General features: G+C 34.2%; 1 protein-coding gene across 1 annotated transcript in view; it reads left to right on the forward strand.

The window, feature by feature from the left end:
• LOC107155345 (disintegrin and metalloproteinase domain-containing protein 32-like) overlaps positions 1 to 19412 on the forward strand; it is a 179536-nt gene that overhangs the window by 49244 nt on the left and 110880 nt on the right. The window contains exons 7-9 of the mRNA XM_048792765.1: positions 8134 to 8202; positions 11831 to 11902; positions 12249 to 12415. Of these exons, the coding sequence (XP_048648722.1) occupies positions 8134 to 8202; positions 11831 to 11902; positions 12249 to 12415 (308 nt within the window). The remainder of the gene's footprint in view (positions 1 to 8133; positions 8203 to 11830; positions 11903 to 12248; positions 12416 to 19412) is intronic.

A 19412-nucleotide genomic window follows, 5' to 3' on the forward strand; every position in this document is an offset into this window, starting at 1 on the left:
TTATATATATATATATATATATATATATATATATATATATATATATATACATATATATATATATATTTTTAGTTATTGGCGGACACAACATCTTTGTATGTGGTGCTTAGGATCGAACCCAGGCCGCACGCATGCCAAGAGAGCGCGCTACCGCTTGAGCCATATCCCCAGCCCTGTGATTTAGTCTTTTTAGGTTATATGTTTCTAGGATTTTATCCATATTTTAGATAGGTTGCACAAATTGTTGATGTTCATATGTAGGTCTCTTATTAACTTTTATATTTCTGTGTTATCAGTTATATGTTTCTCCTCATTCCTTTCTAATTTGGTTAGAATACTTTCCCTTTCTCCTTCATTATTCTAGCTAACAGTTTGTCAATTTTGTTTAGCCTTTCAAAAAAGCAACTTTGTTTTGCTGATATTTTATATTATCTTTCTAGTTCCTATTTCATTTTTCTGCTCTGATCTTTATTATCTTCTTCCTTCTACTAACTTTGAATTTAGTTTGTTTTCCTGTTTCTCATTCTTTGAGGAATTAGGATGTATGTTTGAGATTGATTTCTTTCTTTCTTTTTCAGGTAGATATTTAGTGCCATAAACTTCCCTCTTAGAACTGCTTTTGCTGTGTCTTTTAATTATAAAATAGTAAGTCTAAACTAAAAATAAAGGATGCTTAATTTCTTTAATATCCAGAATTGTGCAAAATAAACCAACATGGTATCCATCATTGTGTTCATCATACTGGTAAAAGATGTACAGAGGAGTGAAGCAAGATAAATTATCTTTTGGTACTTGTGGTTGTTCATATTGATAAAAATTATATGAATAGCTTGTTATTCTTTAGCAAAGCATGAGAAATGCATTCTTTATGACCCTGAAATTTCAGCATATAGAAATGTGCTCTAAATCCATTAAGATACATTAATAAGTTTGTCATAGCTTTGTAGTACCAAACACGGTGGGGGAAATCCCAATGTGCAATAGTAAAATTGGTAAATGAATTGTAGTATACTCATGTAGTAGACCATCATCAAGTTAAAAAAACACCAAATGAGTTATAGCAACACAGATCAACATGAATGAATGTTTAAAACATGATGATGAGTAACAGAAGTGAGATATAAAAGAATGTGAGCTGTATGGTTCATTTATCCAAAGATCAAAATATAGAAAAAAGGAAAGGATATGGATTTGGAATGAAATCTTGTGATTTGTAATGGATTTGTCATCAATATCAGAATTCTGCTTACCTCTAGAAGTTGTGATCAGGTGAAAAGGCCTAATTGGATTCTGGGAGGAAGGATGGAAATGTTTCATTTCTTAACCTAAGTGGTTGTTGCAGAATTTTTATTTTATAAATTATTAAATTGTGCATTATATTTTACTTACTTCAAGAATTAAAAAGTAAAATTTTTTTCTCTCCTTTCTTTCATGTGTAAACCTCAATTCCAATATTTAGATAATACACTGGCTTCTGTTTCTTCTTTTAGTTTTTTTTATTAACCAAGTTCAGTTTGTCTCTTTTTTCTCTGAAATGAAAGATAATTATAATTTACTTAAACTGTACTCTTTCTTTCCTCTTCCAATTAATTTAAAATGTTAAATTATTTTTAGTTTTATTGGTTAAATTTGTAATTTAATGTAATAGCCAGAATGGTGGGGTGCACCTGTAGCCCTGGATATTTGGGGGGCTGGGGCAGGGGAGGAAATCACTTGACTTCACAAGTTTGTGACCAATTTGGCTAAAAAAGTATGACCCCACTTCAAAAAATATAATTGAGACTAAATTTCTTGATCCATTAAGTTTTTGCAATTTCAGTTTTGCACTTTGTAAGATTTACTTATCCAATTAAAATATATTTTGGGAGGGAGATGGTAGATGGCAGAGTAAAGTAAAGCAGCATTCCAAGCTGTGCTGTTGCACGGGACCAAAACAGCAGGTGTACAGCTTCTCACCAAGGTGGCTAAGGAAGGATTTCACTAATATTTAATATTGGACATCAAAAGCAGCTTAGGGACTCAGAAATTTGGATATAATAAACAAAGAAGAAAGAAAACATCAGAACTGACATGATGGCTCTGATCTTTGGGATAGAAGAGAACATGGAGATACAAACTAAAGGCATAAAGAACATTTTCAATGAAAGAGTTACAGAAAAATTTTCCACATCAAAATGAGACAGATATCCACATATAGGAGGATTACAGGACCCCAAATAGACCTAGTCAAATAAGAAGCTCACTGGGACATATCATAATCAAAATGCCTAATATAGAAAATAGGAAAGAATATTAAAAGCTGCAAGACAGAAACATCAGATCAAAAACCTGAGGCAAACCAATAAGGTTCATTTTGGATTTCTCAGCTTGGACCCTAAAATTAAGGAGGATCTGCAATGAGATATTCCAAGCCCTAAAATAAAAAAAAAACTGCCAGCCAGATTTCTATATCCAACAAAACCTAGTTTCAAATTTGAGGGGAAAATAAAAACTTTCCATGAAAAGAATAAATGAATTCATGAGAATCAAGCCAGCATTACAAAGAATACTCAAAGATAAACCGCACAAGAGGAACTAAAAAATAATTCCCAGAACTCACAGAGGAAGTTCAATAGAAGAATAATCTATTAAGTAAGAATCAAGACAGGGTAAAATATAGCAAAATGTCAGAAAACCATAAATAGTTATCCTTACTCACACTAAATGTTAATGATCTCAACTCCCCAGTTAAAAAGTACAGATTAGTCAAATGGATCAAAAACCAAGAATCAATTATATACTGTTTACAAAAGACTCATCTTATAGGCAAAGACATCCACAGTCTGAAGGTAAAAGGATGGCAAAAATATTCCAGAAATATGGTCCAAGAAAATAAGCAGGAATAGCTATTCTCATATCTGACAAAGTAGATTTTAAGCAAATATTAATCAGAACGACAAAGAAGGTCACTACATCTTGTTAAGGGAATGATCCACTAAGAAGATATAATGATAGTAAATATTTATGCCCCAAATGTCAATGTGCCCAATTACATGGAAAAAGGACTCCATGACATTAAATCCTGCATAGACCTCAATACAATAATACTGGGTAATTTCAATACACTCTTATCACCAATAGACAGCCCATCAAAACATAAAATCAATAAAGATATGTCTAATCTAAATAACACTATATAAATCATGTGCCACATTTTTTTAATCCATTCATTCGTGGAAGGACATCTAGGTTGGCTCCACAGTCTAGCTATTGTGAATTGTGCTGCTATAAACATTGATGTGGCTGTGTCCCTGTAGTATGCTGTTTTTAAGTCTTTGGGTATAGTCCAAGAAGAGGAATAGCTGGGTCAAATGGTGGTTCCATTCCCAGCTTTCCAAGGAATCTCATACTGCTTTCCAAATTGGCTGCACCAATTTGCAGTCCCACCAGCAATGTATGAGTGTACCTTTTTCCCTGCATCCTCGCCAGCACTTGTTGTTTGTCTTCATCATGGCTGCCATTCTGACTGGAGTGAGATGGTATCTTAGACTAGTTTTAATTTGCATTTCTCTGATTGCTAGAAATGATGAGCATTTTTTCATATATTTGTTGATTGATTGTATATCTTCTTCTGAGAAGTGTCTGATCAGGTCCTTGGCCCATTTGTTGATTGGGTTATTTGTTTTTTTGGTGTTTAGCTTTTTGAGTTCTTTGTGTACTCTAGAGATTAGAGCTCTATCTGATGTGTGAGGGGTAAAAATTTGTTCCCAGGATGTAGGCTTCCTATTCACCTCACATATTATTTCTCTTGCTGAGAAAAAACTTTTTAGTTTGAATTCATCCCATTTGTTGATTCTTGGTTTTAATTCTTGTGCTATAGGTGTCTTATTAAGGAAATTGGGGCCTAGCCCCACATGATGGAGATTAGGGCCAACTTTTTCTTCTATTAGATGCAGAGTCTCTGGTTTAATTCCTAGATCCTTGATCCATTCTGAGTTAACTTTTGTGCATGGTGAGAGATAGGGATTCAATTTCATTTTGTTGCCTATATACACAATGGAATATTACTTAGCACTAAAAAATAATAAGATCATGGCATTTGCAGGGAAATGGATGGCGTTAGAGCAGATTATGCTAAGTTAGCCAATCTCTAAAAAACAAATGCCGAATGTCTTCCCTGTTATATGGGGGGGTGGGTGACTCATAATGGGAAAGAGAGGAAGAGCATGGGAAGAAGATTACCTCTACATAGGAAGAGAGGTGGGAGGGAAAGGGAAGGAGAAATGGAATTGCATGGATGGTGGAAGGAGACCCTCGTTGTTATACAAAATACATGAATGAAGATGTGAGAAAAAAAGAAAAAAAAAGAATAGCGCTACCCTAGATTAGGTAGAGAGAAGTGATGGAAGGGGAAGGGAGGGATTGGGGAGATAGGAAGGATAGTAGAATGAAACAGACATTATTATTATTGTGTGTGTATATGTGAATGCATGACCAATGTGATTCTGCAACCTGTACACTCAGAAAAATGAGATATTATATCCCATCTGATTCAAATGTATGATATGTCAAGGTCATTATACTTTCATGTGTAACTAAGTAAAACAAATAAAAATAAATAAATAACACTATATAAATCAAATGGACCTAATAGATATCTATGGAATATTCCACCCACAATCAGCTAAATTTACCTTCTTCCTGGCTGTGCATGGAACTTTTTCCAAAGTAGATCATAATCTAGGCCACAAAGAAAATCTTAGCAAATACCAGAAATTCAGTGAAATCCCATGTGTTCTATCAGATCACAATGGAATGAAGCTAGAAATCAACAGAAAAAAGAAAATAAATCACATAAACATGTGGAGATTGAACAATAGTCTCTTAAAAGAAGAATGGACTAAAAAAGAGATAAGAATAGAAAGCAAGAAATTTTTAGAAATGAACAATAATAGAGATATAGCATATCAAAATCTCTGGGACATTTGAAAGCAGTTCTAGTGGATAATTTCTAGCACTGAATGCCTACATTAAAAATTAGAGATATCTCAAATAAATAAGCTTATGCTCCACCTCAAAGGCTTAGAAAAGAAGACAGGAAATAATTAAGATCAGCATCAAAATCAATGCAATTGAGAAGAAGAGAAGGCCTGTGATTAAATCCAATATCCATTCATGTTAAAAATGCTGGAGAAGCTAGGGATCAAAGAACTTACCTTACCATTGTAAAGGCCATTCATGACAAACCCAAAGCCAACATAATACTAAATGGAGAAAAACTAAAAGAATCTCTTCCAAATTCAGGAACAAGATAAGGCTGTCACTCTTACCAGTCCTATTCAATATAGTCATTGAAACATTAGCTAGAGCAATCAGGCAAGAAAAGGAAATCAAATGGCTACAAATAGAAAAAGAAGTCAAAATATCTCTGTTGGCTGACAATATGATCCTATATCTGGAAGACCCAAAAACTCTACTGGAAGACTTCTAGAGCTCATAAATGAGTTTAACAAGGATACAAGGTCAACACCCATAAATCAATAGCTTTCCTATACTCTAACAGTGATTCAGCAGAGGAAGAAATCTGTAAAATCATACCATTCACAATAACCTCAAAACAAAAATTTAATACTTGGGAATTACTCTTAACAAAAGAGGTAAAATAACTCTAAAGTGAAAATTATACAACACTGAAGAAAAATTGAAGAAGATCTTAGAAAATGAAAAGACATCACATGTTCTTTGATAGGCAGAATTAATATTGTCAAAATGGCTATACTACCAAAAGCCATTACAGAGTCAATGCAATCCACATTGAAATACCAATGACATTCTTCACAGAATTAGGAAAAAAAATTCTTAAATTCATTTGGAATAGTAAGAGACCCAGAATAATCAATGAAAGAGTAAGCAAGGAAAGTGAAGCAGGAGGCATCACAATGCCTGATCTGAAGTTATACTATAGAGCTGTAGTAACAAAAACAGCATGGTATTGACAACAAACTAGACACAAAGACCAATGGAATAGAAGATACATACCTAAAGTTGTCTAATATTTGACAAAGGTGCCAAAAATATATCTTGGAGAAGAAACAGCCTTTTATATAATAGGTACTGGGAAAACTGGATAGCTATGTGTAGAAAAATGAAATTAGACCCCTATCTCACCTGCACAATACTCAAATCAAAATGGATCAAAGACTTAAGAATTATATCAGAAACTTTACAACGGCTGCAAGAAATACAGCATCAACACTCCATCATATAGGTGCTGGCACTGACTTAACATGATCCCTAAAGCACAAGCAATAAAACCAAGAGTCAATAAGGGGGATGCTATTAAACTAAAAAGCTTCTGCACAAGAAAGGAAATGATTAAGAGCATGAAGAGATAGCCTACAGAATAGGAGAAAATTTTGGCCAGCTACTCCTGTTATAAGGAATTAATATCCAGAATATATAAAGAACTCAAAAAATGTAACACCCCTCCTCAATAACCCAATCAATAACTGATCAAAAGAACTAAACAGAAATTTCTCAGAAGAAGAAACACAGTGGCCAAAAATATATGAAAAAATGTTCAACATCTGTAGTAACCAGGGAAATGCAAATCACAAACTACCCTAAGATTTCATCTCACTACAATTAGAATGGCAATGATCAAGAATATGAACAACAGTAAATGCTAATGAGGCTGTAGGGGAAAAGTTCCACTTGTACATTGTTAGTAGATTGCAGAATAGTAAAACCACTCTGGAAAGCAGTATGAAGATTCTTCGAGAAACTAGTGATGGAACCGCCATATGACCCAGCTCTCACTCCTTGGTATTTTCTCAAAAGATCTAAAATCAGCATACTACTGTTACACAGCCATATCAAGGTTTATAGCACATCACAGCCACATCACAATAGATAAATTATGCAGTCAATCCAGATGCCCATCAATAGATAAATGGATTACAAAATTGTGATACACACACACACACACACAATGGAGTTCTAGCCATAAGAAAGAATGCAATTATGGCATTTGCCAGATGGAAATGAAAAATCATGCTAAGTGAAATGAGCCAAACTCAGAAATTTAAAGGCCAAATGTTTCCCCTCATATGTGGAAGCTAGAGTGAAATACAGGAAATGGGGAGGAAATGATAGTATAACATAAAGAATCAAATACAAATTATTAAAAGATGAGTGAAAGGCGATCTAGTAGTTAGGAGAATGAGATAGGAGAGGGAGGGCAGGATGGAAAATGGGGAGAGAAAAGGGGAGGAAGTCATGGATTGAAATAGATTTCCATGAATGTGTGTTTATTGGAATGAACCTGAGTACTATGTATAAAGCTCTAATAAAAAATAAAAAAATGTTGAGTCTTTTATATATGTCACTCACTTTTCTATATATTGCAGGGAACAAAATAAAACAACTTACCTTCCATTGTGGGAAGAAATAAGAATATTTATTCTTCCCCTTTCATGTTTTAGCTTTATTCAGCTACATTTTTTATTGTGGTAAATATATGTAAAAAGTCGCCATTTTAATTATTTAGGTATATAATTCAGTAACAGTTAGTACATTTACTATGTTGTTGCTATTTAATTTTGGAACATTGTTCATCACACCAAAAGGAAACCTTTACCTATTAAACAGTTACGTCCCAGAACATGTCATCTCATCCTCTAGCAACCACTAATCTGCTTTCTGTCTCTATGGATTTACATATTTTGGATAAATTCAATCATACAATATGTGACTCTTTTGTCCAGCATCTTCCATTTAGCATAATGGCAGCTGAGAGCAGGAAAAGTATATTCCAAAGACACAAAGAGACATAAAGATTTTGTTCTGGAATTATGAATTTTATAATATTATTATTATTATTTTGTTATTTACTGCCCAGGGCAGTTTACCTTTAACAATCTCTTGATTCCTCAGATTTAGAAAAATCTTGGAAGACTGCTAGGTAGAAAACTAAGATGAAAGGAACACTGTCCTCTTCTTTTTTAAAAGTAAAATCCCAAATATAATGTCCAGCTATTGTGATAAGCAAATACCCTGCTGTGTCTTATAATTGCTGTGGTAATGTTTAATAAATAGTTCTGAATAAACAGATTATAAAATAATTTTATATGTTGTTTTTCTTTTTTTTTCTAGTCAGAATTACTTCTTCTGGACTTACCTTCTCTTTATCTAGAGATTCATATTGTGCTGGATAAAGCTTTGGTATGTGTTCTGCTTTTTCTTTGCTTTTAAATATTTGATGTGAAGGTATGATTAGCCTTAGCTAAAGGATAATTTAAATATTCCCAGTCTTACTTGCCTGTCACAGATAGAATAGTGTAAAAATGTGCAGACTGAAAAATCATATTGTCAACATCACTCTAGTTTTATCAGCAATGCTTTATTTAAAATCTTTAAATAACAATATTGCAAAGTCAGTTTTTCCACAATTTTTAGGGCCTCCTTTAAAACACACTATTTTTTTTAATGGTGATATTTGGTCAAGGTGGGTTGAGGTCCTATTTGAGGGAAGTCTTTAAGAGCAGTATTGAGTGCAGGGAATGGTTTCGCTCTATAAAATATTTACTGAGACAAGAGTGAGGATAATCTAACTATTGATCCTTGATTACCATAAACAATTTGAGGACCTGTTAAACTTCAAAACCAGGGAGTGTAACTTAGTTTGCAGTCAAGTAAATATGGTTTTCTTTCTTCTAATCTTTAAAGAGTTCAGAAAATAGGAATAAAAATGGGCTTTCCTGTTTTTAATTCAATGATAGCTTTTGGTTACCACACTTGGAAGCAACATGAGTGCTAATTCCTTGCTGAGGGCTGCAGGGTTTGTCAGGAAGCACTGAGGTCATGACAGGGGGGGGTATTTGGAGAAGGATATGACAATATTTGATTTGTTAGTGCTGGTAAAAGGAAAAGGAAACATTTAGAATCAAGTTATTGTGATACTTAAGAGAAAATAAGATAGTTCTAATAAACATGACAAGTTTCTAGGAAATATTGTGCATTCTGGAAATTGTTTTGTTTCAGGCTTATAAAATTTTGAGGGTTACTTTAAAAGCTTCTTGATCAAATTACTAGTTTTTCAACCATACTATGCTGACTAAACATCCCCTTTTCTATGTTCTTAGGCATATTTTCAAATTCTTTAATAAAAAAAGCATTGAGTCAGCTATGAAATCTGTGTTACCAGATGTTGGCATACAGAGAATAATACTGATAATTTCTTCAGTGACTTCATAAATTGTAAATCTACAATTTTAGCATAGAGAATTCCATTTTATAACTGAGGGAAGCATATGGTGTCATAAAAACACAGGTTGGTTAATGGGAACAGATACGAAAATATACAACTTTAACTTGGGATACTGTAAGAAAGTGGGTGTTTTAAAATGTGGGATTTATTATTATGCAGTTGTGTTGAGGCCAACAGATCAGAAAATGATTGCTGTTGAAATAAAGTTTATCAATCATAGTTCCCAAGAGAAGGGAACACTCTTTGTAATGCAAGGGCCACAGCCACCAAGATCTGTCAGGAGACTGCCATCAAGGGGGGCATCTGGACAAAACCCTTTATTGTGGATTCTGCAAGAACAGACAAGGCATCCCATGAAAAGTTGATTGGCTAATTTGAATAATTTCAGTGGGCTCTGGAGTATAGTGGCTGTCCATAGTTGTCTACCTTGCCCTGGGCAGGAGAACAGTGTCTCCGAGTGTGAGGTTCTGTTAGAGAAGGTGATTTGGCTCTGGACTGACTATTTTGCATTCAAAAGGTGTACTGTTTGAGTCAGGTTTTTCGTTGCTGTGACTAAAGGATCCAACCATAACAATTGTAAGGGAGGAAATGTTTATTTAAAGGCTCACAGTTTCAGAAATCTTAGTCCATATAAGGCCGTCTTCATTCCTCAGGGCTCAAGGTGAGGCAGGACATCATGGTGGAGCGCGTGGCAGAGGGAAGCAGCTCATGTGGTGATCAGGAAGCAGAAGGGTATCCAAATACAAATATATACCCCCAAGCCACACCCACAATGACCCACTTCTTCCAGCATACCCATCTGCCTCCCTTTCCCACTCAGTTAATCCCATCAGGGATTAATTCACTGATGAGGTTTAGGCTATACCCCAATCATTTCTCCTCTGAACCTTCTTGCATTGTCTCACATGTGAACTTCTGGGGACACCTCACATCTAAACCAAAACATATACTCTGAGGCAAGTCATTTGCTAGCTCTAGGAATCAGTCAGCTCAGGATCAGCAAGTCCCCAAGATGTCAAAGTGTAATAAATATGTCATTTTAGTATAGTCATATTAATACATTAATACTGTCATATTAATACAGGGGGACACACCTATTACCACAAATAGGTAATAGGTGGAGGGTGGGGTCATGGTGGACATTGTGCTAAACCTTCCCATGCAAGTGTTAGAAAAGTTTCTATCATTAAAACACAAAATTAAGAGGCATGTGGAAATGGGTGAATTAAACAATTGATACAATATTTGGATTATATCTGAAAGGCAATGGAGAATCATTCACAATCTTTAAGCAGGGGAGTGAAAGATTCATTTTCATCGTAGAATCTTCATTTGGCATTAGCATAGAGGTAGATTGCTGGTTGGAAAATTGGAGGGGTAATCATCTAACAGATTATTCCAGTAATCAAGTTAAAAATTTATACATTGATATTAATAGGAATAGAAATAAAGGGAGACCTTTAAAATTTATGAAGTTGAATTAGAAAGCCATGTAAGTTTTTGATGTATTAATTTATTTAACAAATTTACTGAATATCATCTAGATACCAGTTCCTTTTCTAGCTATTAAGGATACAGAAGTGAACACATCAGAAATATTTGTTCTCATGGAGCATGTCCATAATAAATGTGAGATGTAATAGATGATAATACCACTAAAGAGGTGCAAATATAAGGTAGGAACAGATTTTTGAAGGAAGATGATGAGTTGAGTTTAGTTTTGAATTTGATGGTTTTGTAACATTCAAGGCATGGTATAGATGTACAGATGAGGTGTAGATATATGGAGTTTGACATAGTCACAATCCAGAGGCAACACATATATACACACTCATTTATGTATTCATGTATATGTGTGTGTGTGTGTGTGTGTGGTTTTATGCAAAAGTGTCATATTGGTAGACTTATGCAAACCACTACCACACTCAAGATACTCACAATAATATCATCATAAGAATCTTTACAGACACACTCATACCTTCTGTCTCTCCTTAACCCTTGGCAAACACTAAGCTGTTGTTCTTTACAATTTCACAAATTGCATAAAGTTATCATACAGTTTGTTTTTTATTGAGATTTAATTCAGCATAATTTTCTTTAGGTTTATCTAAGTTGTCTTATATATCAACAGTTCAGTTTTCTTTTTATTGCTGAGTAATAGTTCATGGAATGAAAGTACTACTTTGTTTATACTACTTTGTTTAACCATTTGAGCAGTGAAGAACATACTCATTATTTTCAGTTTTTGGCTATTATGAATAAAGCAGTTAGGGACATTCACATATAGGTATAAATGTGAGCATTGGGTTTCTTTTCTTTGGGATGAATGCCCAGGAATGTAATTGATGAGTTATATAGTAAGTCCATTATTTGTTTTGAAAGAACTTGCCAAACTATTTTTCAGAATGGCTGTACCATTTTACATTCCTATCAACAATATGATTGATCCCGCTTATGTTTATGTCTTATTTTGAAATTGGAGCCCCAAATCTGCCTCAGCTTTCTGTTAGTAGGAGGAGAGTAAATCTCAAAAACATTATATAATGAATTGTGTTTAAATATAAAATTAATTCTATCTTTCAGTATGATTACTTGGGCTCTGATAGCACGATAGTAACAAATAAAATCTTTGAAATTATCAGCCTTGTAAATTCGGTAAGTATTTTTATTTTCATATCAAATAATTTTTTTGTCTTGAAATTTTCATTCATGGGGGCTGGGGTTGTGGCTCAGTCAGTGGTAGAGTACTTGCCTAGCATGTGTGAGGCACTGGGTTCGATCCTCAGAACCACATAAAAATAATTAAAATAAAGGTATTGTGTTCATCTACAACTAAAAAAATATTTAAAAAAATTTTTTTCATTCATGTTAACTTGATGTATTTCTGGGTAATTAAATCATCCATTTAAATTGAGTATGGATTTGTAAAAATATTGAAATAATTTCTTGTTATAAATTAACATAAAGATTAATTTTCATATATTTATTTCTTCTGCTTTAGGCATTTACTCAATTGAAAGTTACTATTGTGCTGACATCATTGGAGTTGTGGTCAGATAAAAATAAGATTTCTACAGTTGGCAAAGCAGATGAATTATTGCGTAGATTTTTAGAATGGATGCGGTCTTATCTTACCTTAAGGCCTCATGATGCTGCATATCTATTCATGTAAGGATGATGTTTCAGTATTCCTAGAAAGAAAAGGAATATCTGTGATTGTGATGTAGCTTAACTGAGGGACTTGGTATTCATTTCTGACTACTCAGACTTTCATTATTCATTATGTGATCTCTTTCTGTTTGTCAAGCAGCAAAAAAGATTACTAGCATTTATTTCTGAGCATATCAAATTAAGATAAGATTTAAAGAGGTTAAGCTATCTCAGGACTCTCACCCAGTGGGTATATCTAGGTTTTGAACTTAGTTTGTAACTCCAGTGCCCAAACAGCCACTACATTAAGAGATGGGAGTTGTAAGTTTATATCTTGATATAAACTTGATCAAAACTTGGAAAACTAGGTTACAAATATTTTTTTCTAATAAATTTTTTGCATTATTTTAAAATTATTTTAAAGTTGGCACTTTAACATTTCCTTTTGCATGCATAAGATTCATCTTTCCCTCATGTATCAGTCGGCAATAAATGTTGTTACTCCTTTAATTTTTGGTCATCTGAAGAACATAAAGTAATGCCATTACATAACATCTTAGTTTCCTTTTTTTCTGATGACTAGTGGATTTCAACATCTTTCATGTGCTTCTTGATCACTTGCCTCTGTTCTTTTGTAATTGCCTTTTCATGCCATTTGAGTGTTTCTTTATAATTTGTGAGGATGTTTTGAATGTTTAGATATCAAACTTTTGTTTATGAGCATGACAGATAATTTTGTATATCTATAATAATTTTGCTCCAGTATTACTTTTACATTTCATATGGTTAACATTGCTAATATTTTATTTTTTAAATTTGGGTTTTCTGTATGATGGAAAAGCTCTCTCCATGTTCTAGATTTTAGTCTGCTATTTTTTTAGAATTAATAATATTGAAGTTTATAATTTAAGTCTTTAATCCAAATTCAGCTATTTTTTGAAAGTACAAAATAGAGGTGCACTTTTGTTTTCTGTCATATGACAGAAGGCATTGCCTGTGTGTGCCTATGTGTTGGAGTGTTGATCCTATGTTTTCTTCTAGCAGTTGTAAAATTTTGGGTTTGATTCCTAGGTCTTTGATCTATTTTGATGTTACTCATATTTGAATGAGTTGATTGTTCTGTGCCCATGCCAACTCTCCACAAAATGATCGTGTCAAGGGGTGAGTGTAGAGGGAACAGGGTAACTTCCCAGGTTTGTCTGTTTTAAGGCTTTGTCTTTTGTTGTTTCTGTGTTGACTGTTCTTCAAAGTATGCTTCCATTGCTTGCTAGTATTTTTTTTAAACTCTCTATGCCTGTACTAATATTTTCACTCATTCTCCCCGCCCATGACTAACTTCTTTCAAGTACATACCTCTTGCCTTCCAATGTGATCTTCTTCTTCTTGGAAATTTTATTTTTGTTGGAGTTGTCTGATATTTGCAATAACTGAAACTTTATGTCTACTTTCCATGTCTTCTTTTTTTCTGCTTCCTTTTTGTTGATTTGAATACTTTTATAGTTTAAGCATAATATTTGTAACATTGAAATACCATTTAATTAATCTCGTTATTAATTTAAAATTTAATTAAATTATTAATTTTAAAGTGCTTTAAAAAATATTTTATGGGGCTGAGGTAAAGTTATATATTACTTGACTATGTGTGTTTTTGATTCTCAAAATTGCTAAAACTTTCTTGGTAATATTTCTCTATGTCACTTATACATAAATACCTCTTTTTATCTTTGAAGATAAATAAAGATATTTATCTTTATTTTATTCTTTATTTATCTTTGAAGATAAGTAAAGAATATTTCCAAGTAAATTTAGTATGCATTTATGGGATGGTATCAAACTAAAAAGCTTCTTCACAGCAAAGGAAATAATCAAGAACGTGAACAGAGTGCCTACAGAATGGGGGAAAATCTTTCCCAACCGCATCTTAGAACATTAATCTCTAGGATATACAAAGAACTCAAAAAACTCAACACCAACATAAATAAATAAATAAATAAATAAAAACAACCCAATCAACAAATGGGCTAAGGAACTGAACAGGCACTTCATAGAAGAAATACAAATGGTCAAAAAATATAGGAAAAAATGTTCAACATCTTTAGCAATTAGAGAAATGCAAATCAAAACTACATGGAGATTCCATCTCACCCCAGTCAGAAGGGCAACTATCAAGAATACAAGCAAGAATAAATGTTGGTGAAGATGTGGGAGGAAAAGTTTCACTTATACATTGCTGGTGGGACTGCAAATTGGTGCAGTGACTCTGGAAAGCTGTATGGAGATTCCTCAGAAAGCTTGGAATGGAACCACCATTTGATCCAGTTATCCCACTTCTTGGAATATACCCAAAAGATTTAAAATCAGCATACTACAGTGACACAGCCATTTCAATGTTTATAGCAGTATAGTCCACATTAGCTAAGCTGTGGAACCAGCCTGGGTTCCTTGAACAGGTGGATAGATAAAGAAAATGTGGTATATGTACCCAATGGAATATTACTCATCCATAGAAAAGAATGAATTTATGGCATTTGCTAGTAAATGGCTGGAACTGGAGAATATCATGCTAAGTGAAATAAACAAGTACTAAGAAACCAAAGGTAGACTGTTCTCTCTGATATGTGGACGCTAGTCCACAAGGGAGGCGAAGATTAGAAGTTCATTGGACTAGACAAAGGGAATTAGGTAAGGGAGTGGAGAGGGCAAAGGAAAGACAGTAGAATGAATAGCACCTATCCTTCCTATCCTTAAATATGAATCCATGACCAATGTCACTCCACATCGTGTGCAAGCACAACAATGAGATTAACTGGAACAAGTCATACTCATTCTATGTATGTATAATATGTCAGAGTAAAATCTACTGTCATGCTTCCTTTCTTATCCCTTCAGTCTTATTCATTATAATCACATTTAGGTCTTCTAAAGTTTAATATTCTATGGTGATTTCTGAGTTCTGAAATCTTATGGTCTAACCTGTTTGCTACATTCTTTTCAGTTACATTGTCAATTATGACTTTCTCGGTGTAGCTGAGATTTTGTTAATTGTTCTTAGTTTTTTAAAAAATAAACTTGATTTCATGTAATTTGTATGATTTTTATCTCTATTTCTGTTCTGCTCTTTATTTTTATTCTACTAAATTTGGGTTTGGTTTATTCTTGTATTTCTGCTTCTGAACAGAGAACATCTTGCTATTTTCATTTGTTACTTGTTTTTCTAATGTTTTAATTTTCTAATGTTTTCTAATGTTGTAGTTCATTTCTTCCACTTTTATTGTGTTCCTTCATGGTTAAGTGATTTTTCTCTCACAGTATGTTTTGATTCCTTGCTTGAGGCACAATGATAGGTTGTTTAATTTGAGAGCTTTCTATTTTTTTGATATTGGCATTGATTGATGTAATCTGTTTTTGATTGATTTTATTATTTTTAAAAATACACAACAATAGTGGAATGCATTACAATCCTTATTACACATATAGAGCACAATTTTTCATATCTCTGTATATAAAGTAGTGCTCTCATTTACCTCTAAGAATTTTTTATCTCCTCCTTGATGTCTTCTGTAACCCATTGTTCATTCTCTAGTATACTGTTCAGTCTCCATTTGATGCAGAATTTTTTATCCTATTTTGTTGTTGATTTCCAATTTCATTCCATTATGATCTGATAAAATGCATGGTAGTATCTCTACTCCTTTGTATTTGCTAAGAGTTGCCCTGTGGCATAGTATATGGTCTGTTTTTGAGAAGGATCCATGTGATGCTGAGAAGAAAGTGTATCTGCTTGATGTTGATTGATATATTCTATATATGACAGTTAAGTCTAAGTTATTGTGTTATTGAATTCTATAGTTTCTTTATTCAACTTTTCTTTGGAAGATCTTTCCAGTGGTGAGAGAGGTGTGGTAACATCACCCAAGATTATTGTGTTGTGTTCAATTTGACTCTTGAATTTGAGAAGAGTTTGTTTGATGAATATAGCTGCACCATTGTTTGGGGAATATATATTTATGATTGTTATGTCTTATTGGAATAACATTACATACTGTTCCTTTGAGCAGTATGTAATGTCCATCTTTATCCCTTTTGATTAACTTTGGCTTGAGGTCTACTTTATTTGATATGAGTACAGAGACCCCTCCTTGTTTCCGCCGTCCATGTGAGTGGTATGATTTTTCCCAACCTTTCACCTTCAGACTGTGTATGTCTTTTCCTATCAAATGAGTCTTCTGTAGGCAGCATATTGTTGTTGTTGTTTTTTTAATCCAATATGCTAGCCTATGTCTTTTGATTGGTGAGTTTAAGCCATTAACATTTAGGGCTACTATTGAGACATGGTTTGTATTTCCAGTCATATTTGTTTATTTTTGTCATTTAACTTGACTTGGTTTTTCTCTTTGATTAGTTTTTCTTTTAGTGCACTACCTCCCTCTGCTGGTTTTCATTATTATTTTTCATTTCCTCTTCATGAAATATTTTGCCAAGGATGTTTTTTAGTGCTGGTTTTCTAGCTCTAAATTGTTTAACTTTTTTTTTTATTGTGGAAAGTTTTTATTTCATCTACAAATCTGAAGCTTAGTTTTGCTGGATACAAGATTCTTGATTGGAACCCCTTATCTTTCAGAGTTTGAAATATGTTGTTCCAGGATCTTCTAGCTTTCAGGGTCTGTGTTGAAAAATCTGCCATTATCCTAATTGGTTTACCCTTATGTGTAATCTGGATCCTTTCTCTTGTGGCTTTTAAAATTCTCTCCTTATTCTGTATGTTGGGCATTTTCATTATAATTTGTCTTAGTGTGGATCTGTTGTGATTTTGCACATTTTGCATCCTGTAGGCTTCTTGTATTTGGATTTCCATTTCATTCTTCATGTCTGGAAAGTTTTCTGATATTATTTCATTGAACAGATTGCTCATTCCTTTGGTTTGGACCTCTATGCCTTCCTCTATCCCCATAACTCTTAAATTTGGTCTTTTTATGCTATCTCATATTTATTAGATGTTCTGCTTGTGGTTTCTTATCATTTTTGCTATGATGTCTACATTCTTTTCAAGATGATATACTTTGTCTTCATTGATGTCCTATCTTCTAAGTTGTCTACTCTGCTGGTGATGCTCTCATTTTTGTTTTTAATTTGGCTTATTATTTCTTTCATTTCAAGGATTTCTGCTTTTTTTTTTAAACCTCTGTCTCCCTGTAGAGGTGATCTTTTGGTTTTGGATTTGGTTATGTAGCTTATCGTCAAAGTGATCTTTTACTGTCTGTATTTGTTGTCTAATGTCTTCTTTGAGATTCCAAAACATCTGAATCATGTGAATCCTGAAATCTTTCTCTGTCATTTTTTTCTGCTGTTTCTGTTAATTCTTCTAATGATGTGTTGTCTTGAATTGTTTGTGGTACTTTCTTCCCTTGTCTTTTCATGTTGCTCACATTTCTTTCCCGCTCTGTGGGACTGATGTGTTGTTGTGTTTACCCTATAGATTTGTAGTGCTCTTGTGTAGTTCCAAGATCCCTCCTTTGTGAGGAAGGACAATGTTGACATTTCCCAATATCAACAATACATCACCTATGAGTAAATTATTGTTATTAAGACATTTATAGTTAGTCTCATTGTCTAGAAATGTTGGATTCAATTATTATTTAAAATATAATCAGTAGTTTCATAAAAGGTGTACCATTTCTGGCAGCGGACAGGGGATCAGGTGTATGACATTATGTTAAGGGGGAAAGATGTGAGGGTATGGGTTTAATAAAACTTAGGAAATTTGGAGGAGAACTCTAATGAAGAGGGTTATTAGCAGGGGAATAGACAGGAAGTAATTTAGGGTAGACAAGTATGTGGGAGGACAGTAGAAGGCATTAAAACAAACACATATGTATTTAGAAAATTACAAGAAGTAAAAATAGTAAAATTTAGGAGATTGAAAGAGCAAGAGAGGGAGGAAGAAAAATAAAAAGGAAAGAAAGAAAGAGAAAAGAGAGAGAGAAAGAAAAAAGGGGGCTTATGCAATTCCTCTATATTATATTATTCTGGTGACTCAGTTCTTAAAGTTCTATTTCATGCAAAGTTCTTGGTTTCACATATGCTGGGGTTATTAAGACCAGAGGAGCAGAGGAGGAAGGGTAAATGAGAAAGGAAGAGGATAAAATGGAAGAGAAGGAAAAAAAAAAACACCCAAAACCCAAAAAACCATAAAACAAAAAACCAAAAAACAAAACAACAACAACAAAAAACAAACAACAACAATGACAACAACAAAATACTCTTAGAGTTCTTTGCTTCTCTTTCAGTAGGTGGAGTTGTCTATTCCAAGTTTGAGTCTCTGCCCTCAGGGTGGTGTAGGTAACCAGTGTGAGAAGATGTGATCTCTCCCTCTCTTGCCTGGAGCTTCCCTAATCTTGGCCTCTCTGCCTTGCTCCTGATTTTTAGACCCCTCCCATCTCTTGCTTATCAGGTCTCAGCCTCAGAACCTCTCTGCCCTCGGATCACACCAGGTGGGCTGTACCCTGGTTGCACTGCGCTCCTGTTCAACTGAGAGCTGTTTTTGTGCTGATGGTCACTGTGTGAGTTATCACAGCTGGGGGGAGGGGGCGTTGGAAACCAGGTACCTATTCAGTTGTAGATCCAGATCTGCGCTTGTAGCCATGCCCACCAAAAGATGGTGAGAAAGGTTTTCCAAGATGGAGTCCGTCTGTTTCCCACCTTGGGGTGTCTGGTGAGTTGGGACAGCTGGGATGTCCTCGTGCTGTGGCTAGAACGCAGTCCGGTGACCTGCGTGGGAGTGGAGCGTAGTCTGGAGTTCTGCTGCTCTGCCGAGGTGCTGATTTGGTGTTTCTGCTCTGGCACTTGAGAGCCACGCCTGTGCTCAAACTGCGGCCTTTGGGACCCGAGTCTGAAGTCTCATTGGAACACAGAGGCTCTGAGTTCTGCTCGGTGCTCGCAGCTCTGCTGGATTCTGCGAAAATCTGCTGTGTGGGGTCCTGTCACATGCTCTGAGATGCTGTATTCCATCAAGGCA

Source organism: Marmota marmota, unplaced genomic scaffold (assembly GCF_001458135.2).
Source record: "Marmota marmota marmota unplaced genomic scaffold, marMar, whole genome shotgun sequence".
Taxonomy (NCBI): Eukaryota; Metazoa; Chordata; class Mammalia; order Rodentia; family Sciuridae; genus Marmota; species Marmota marmota.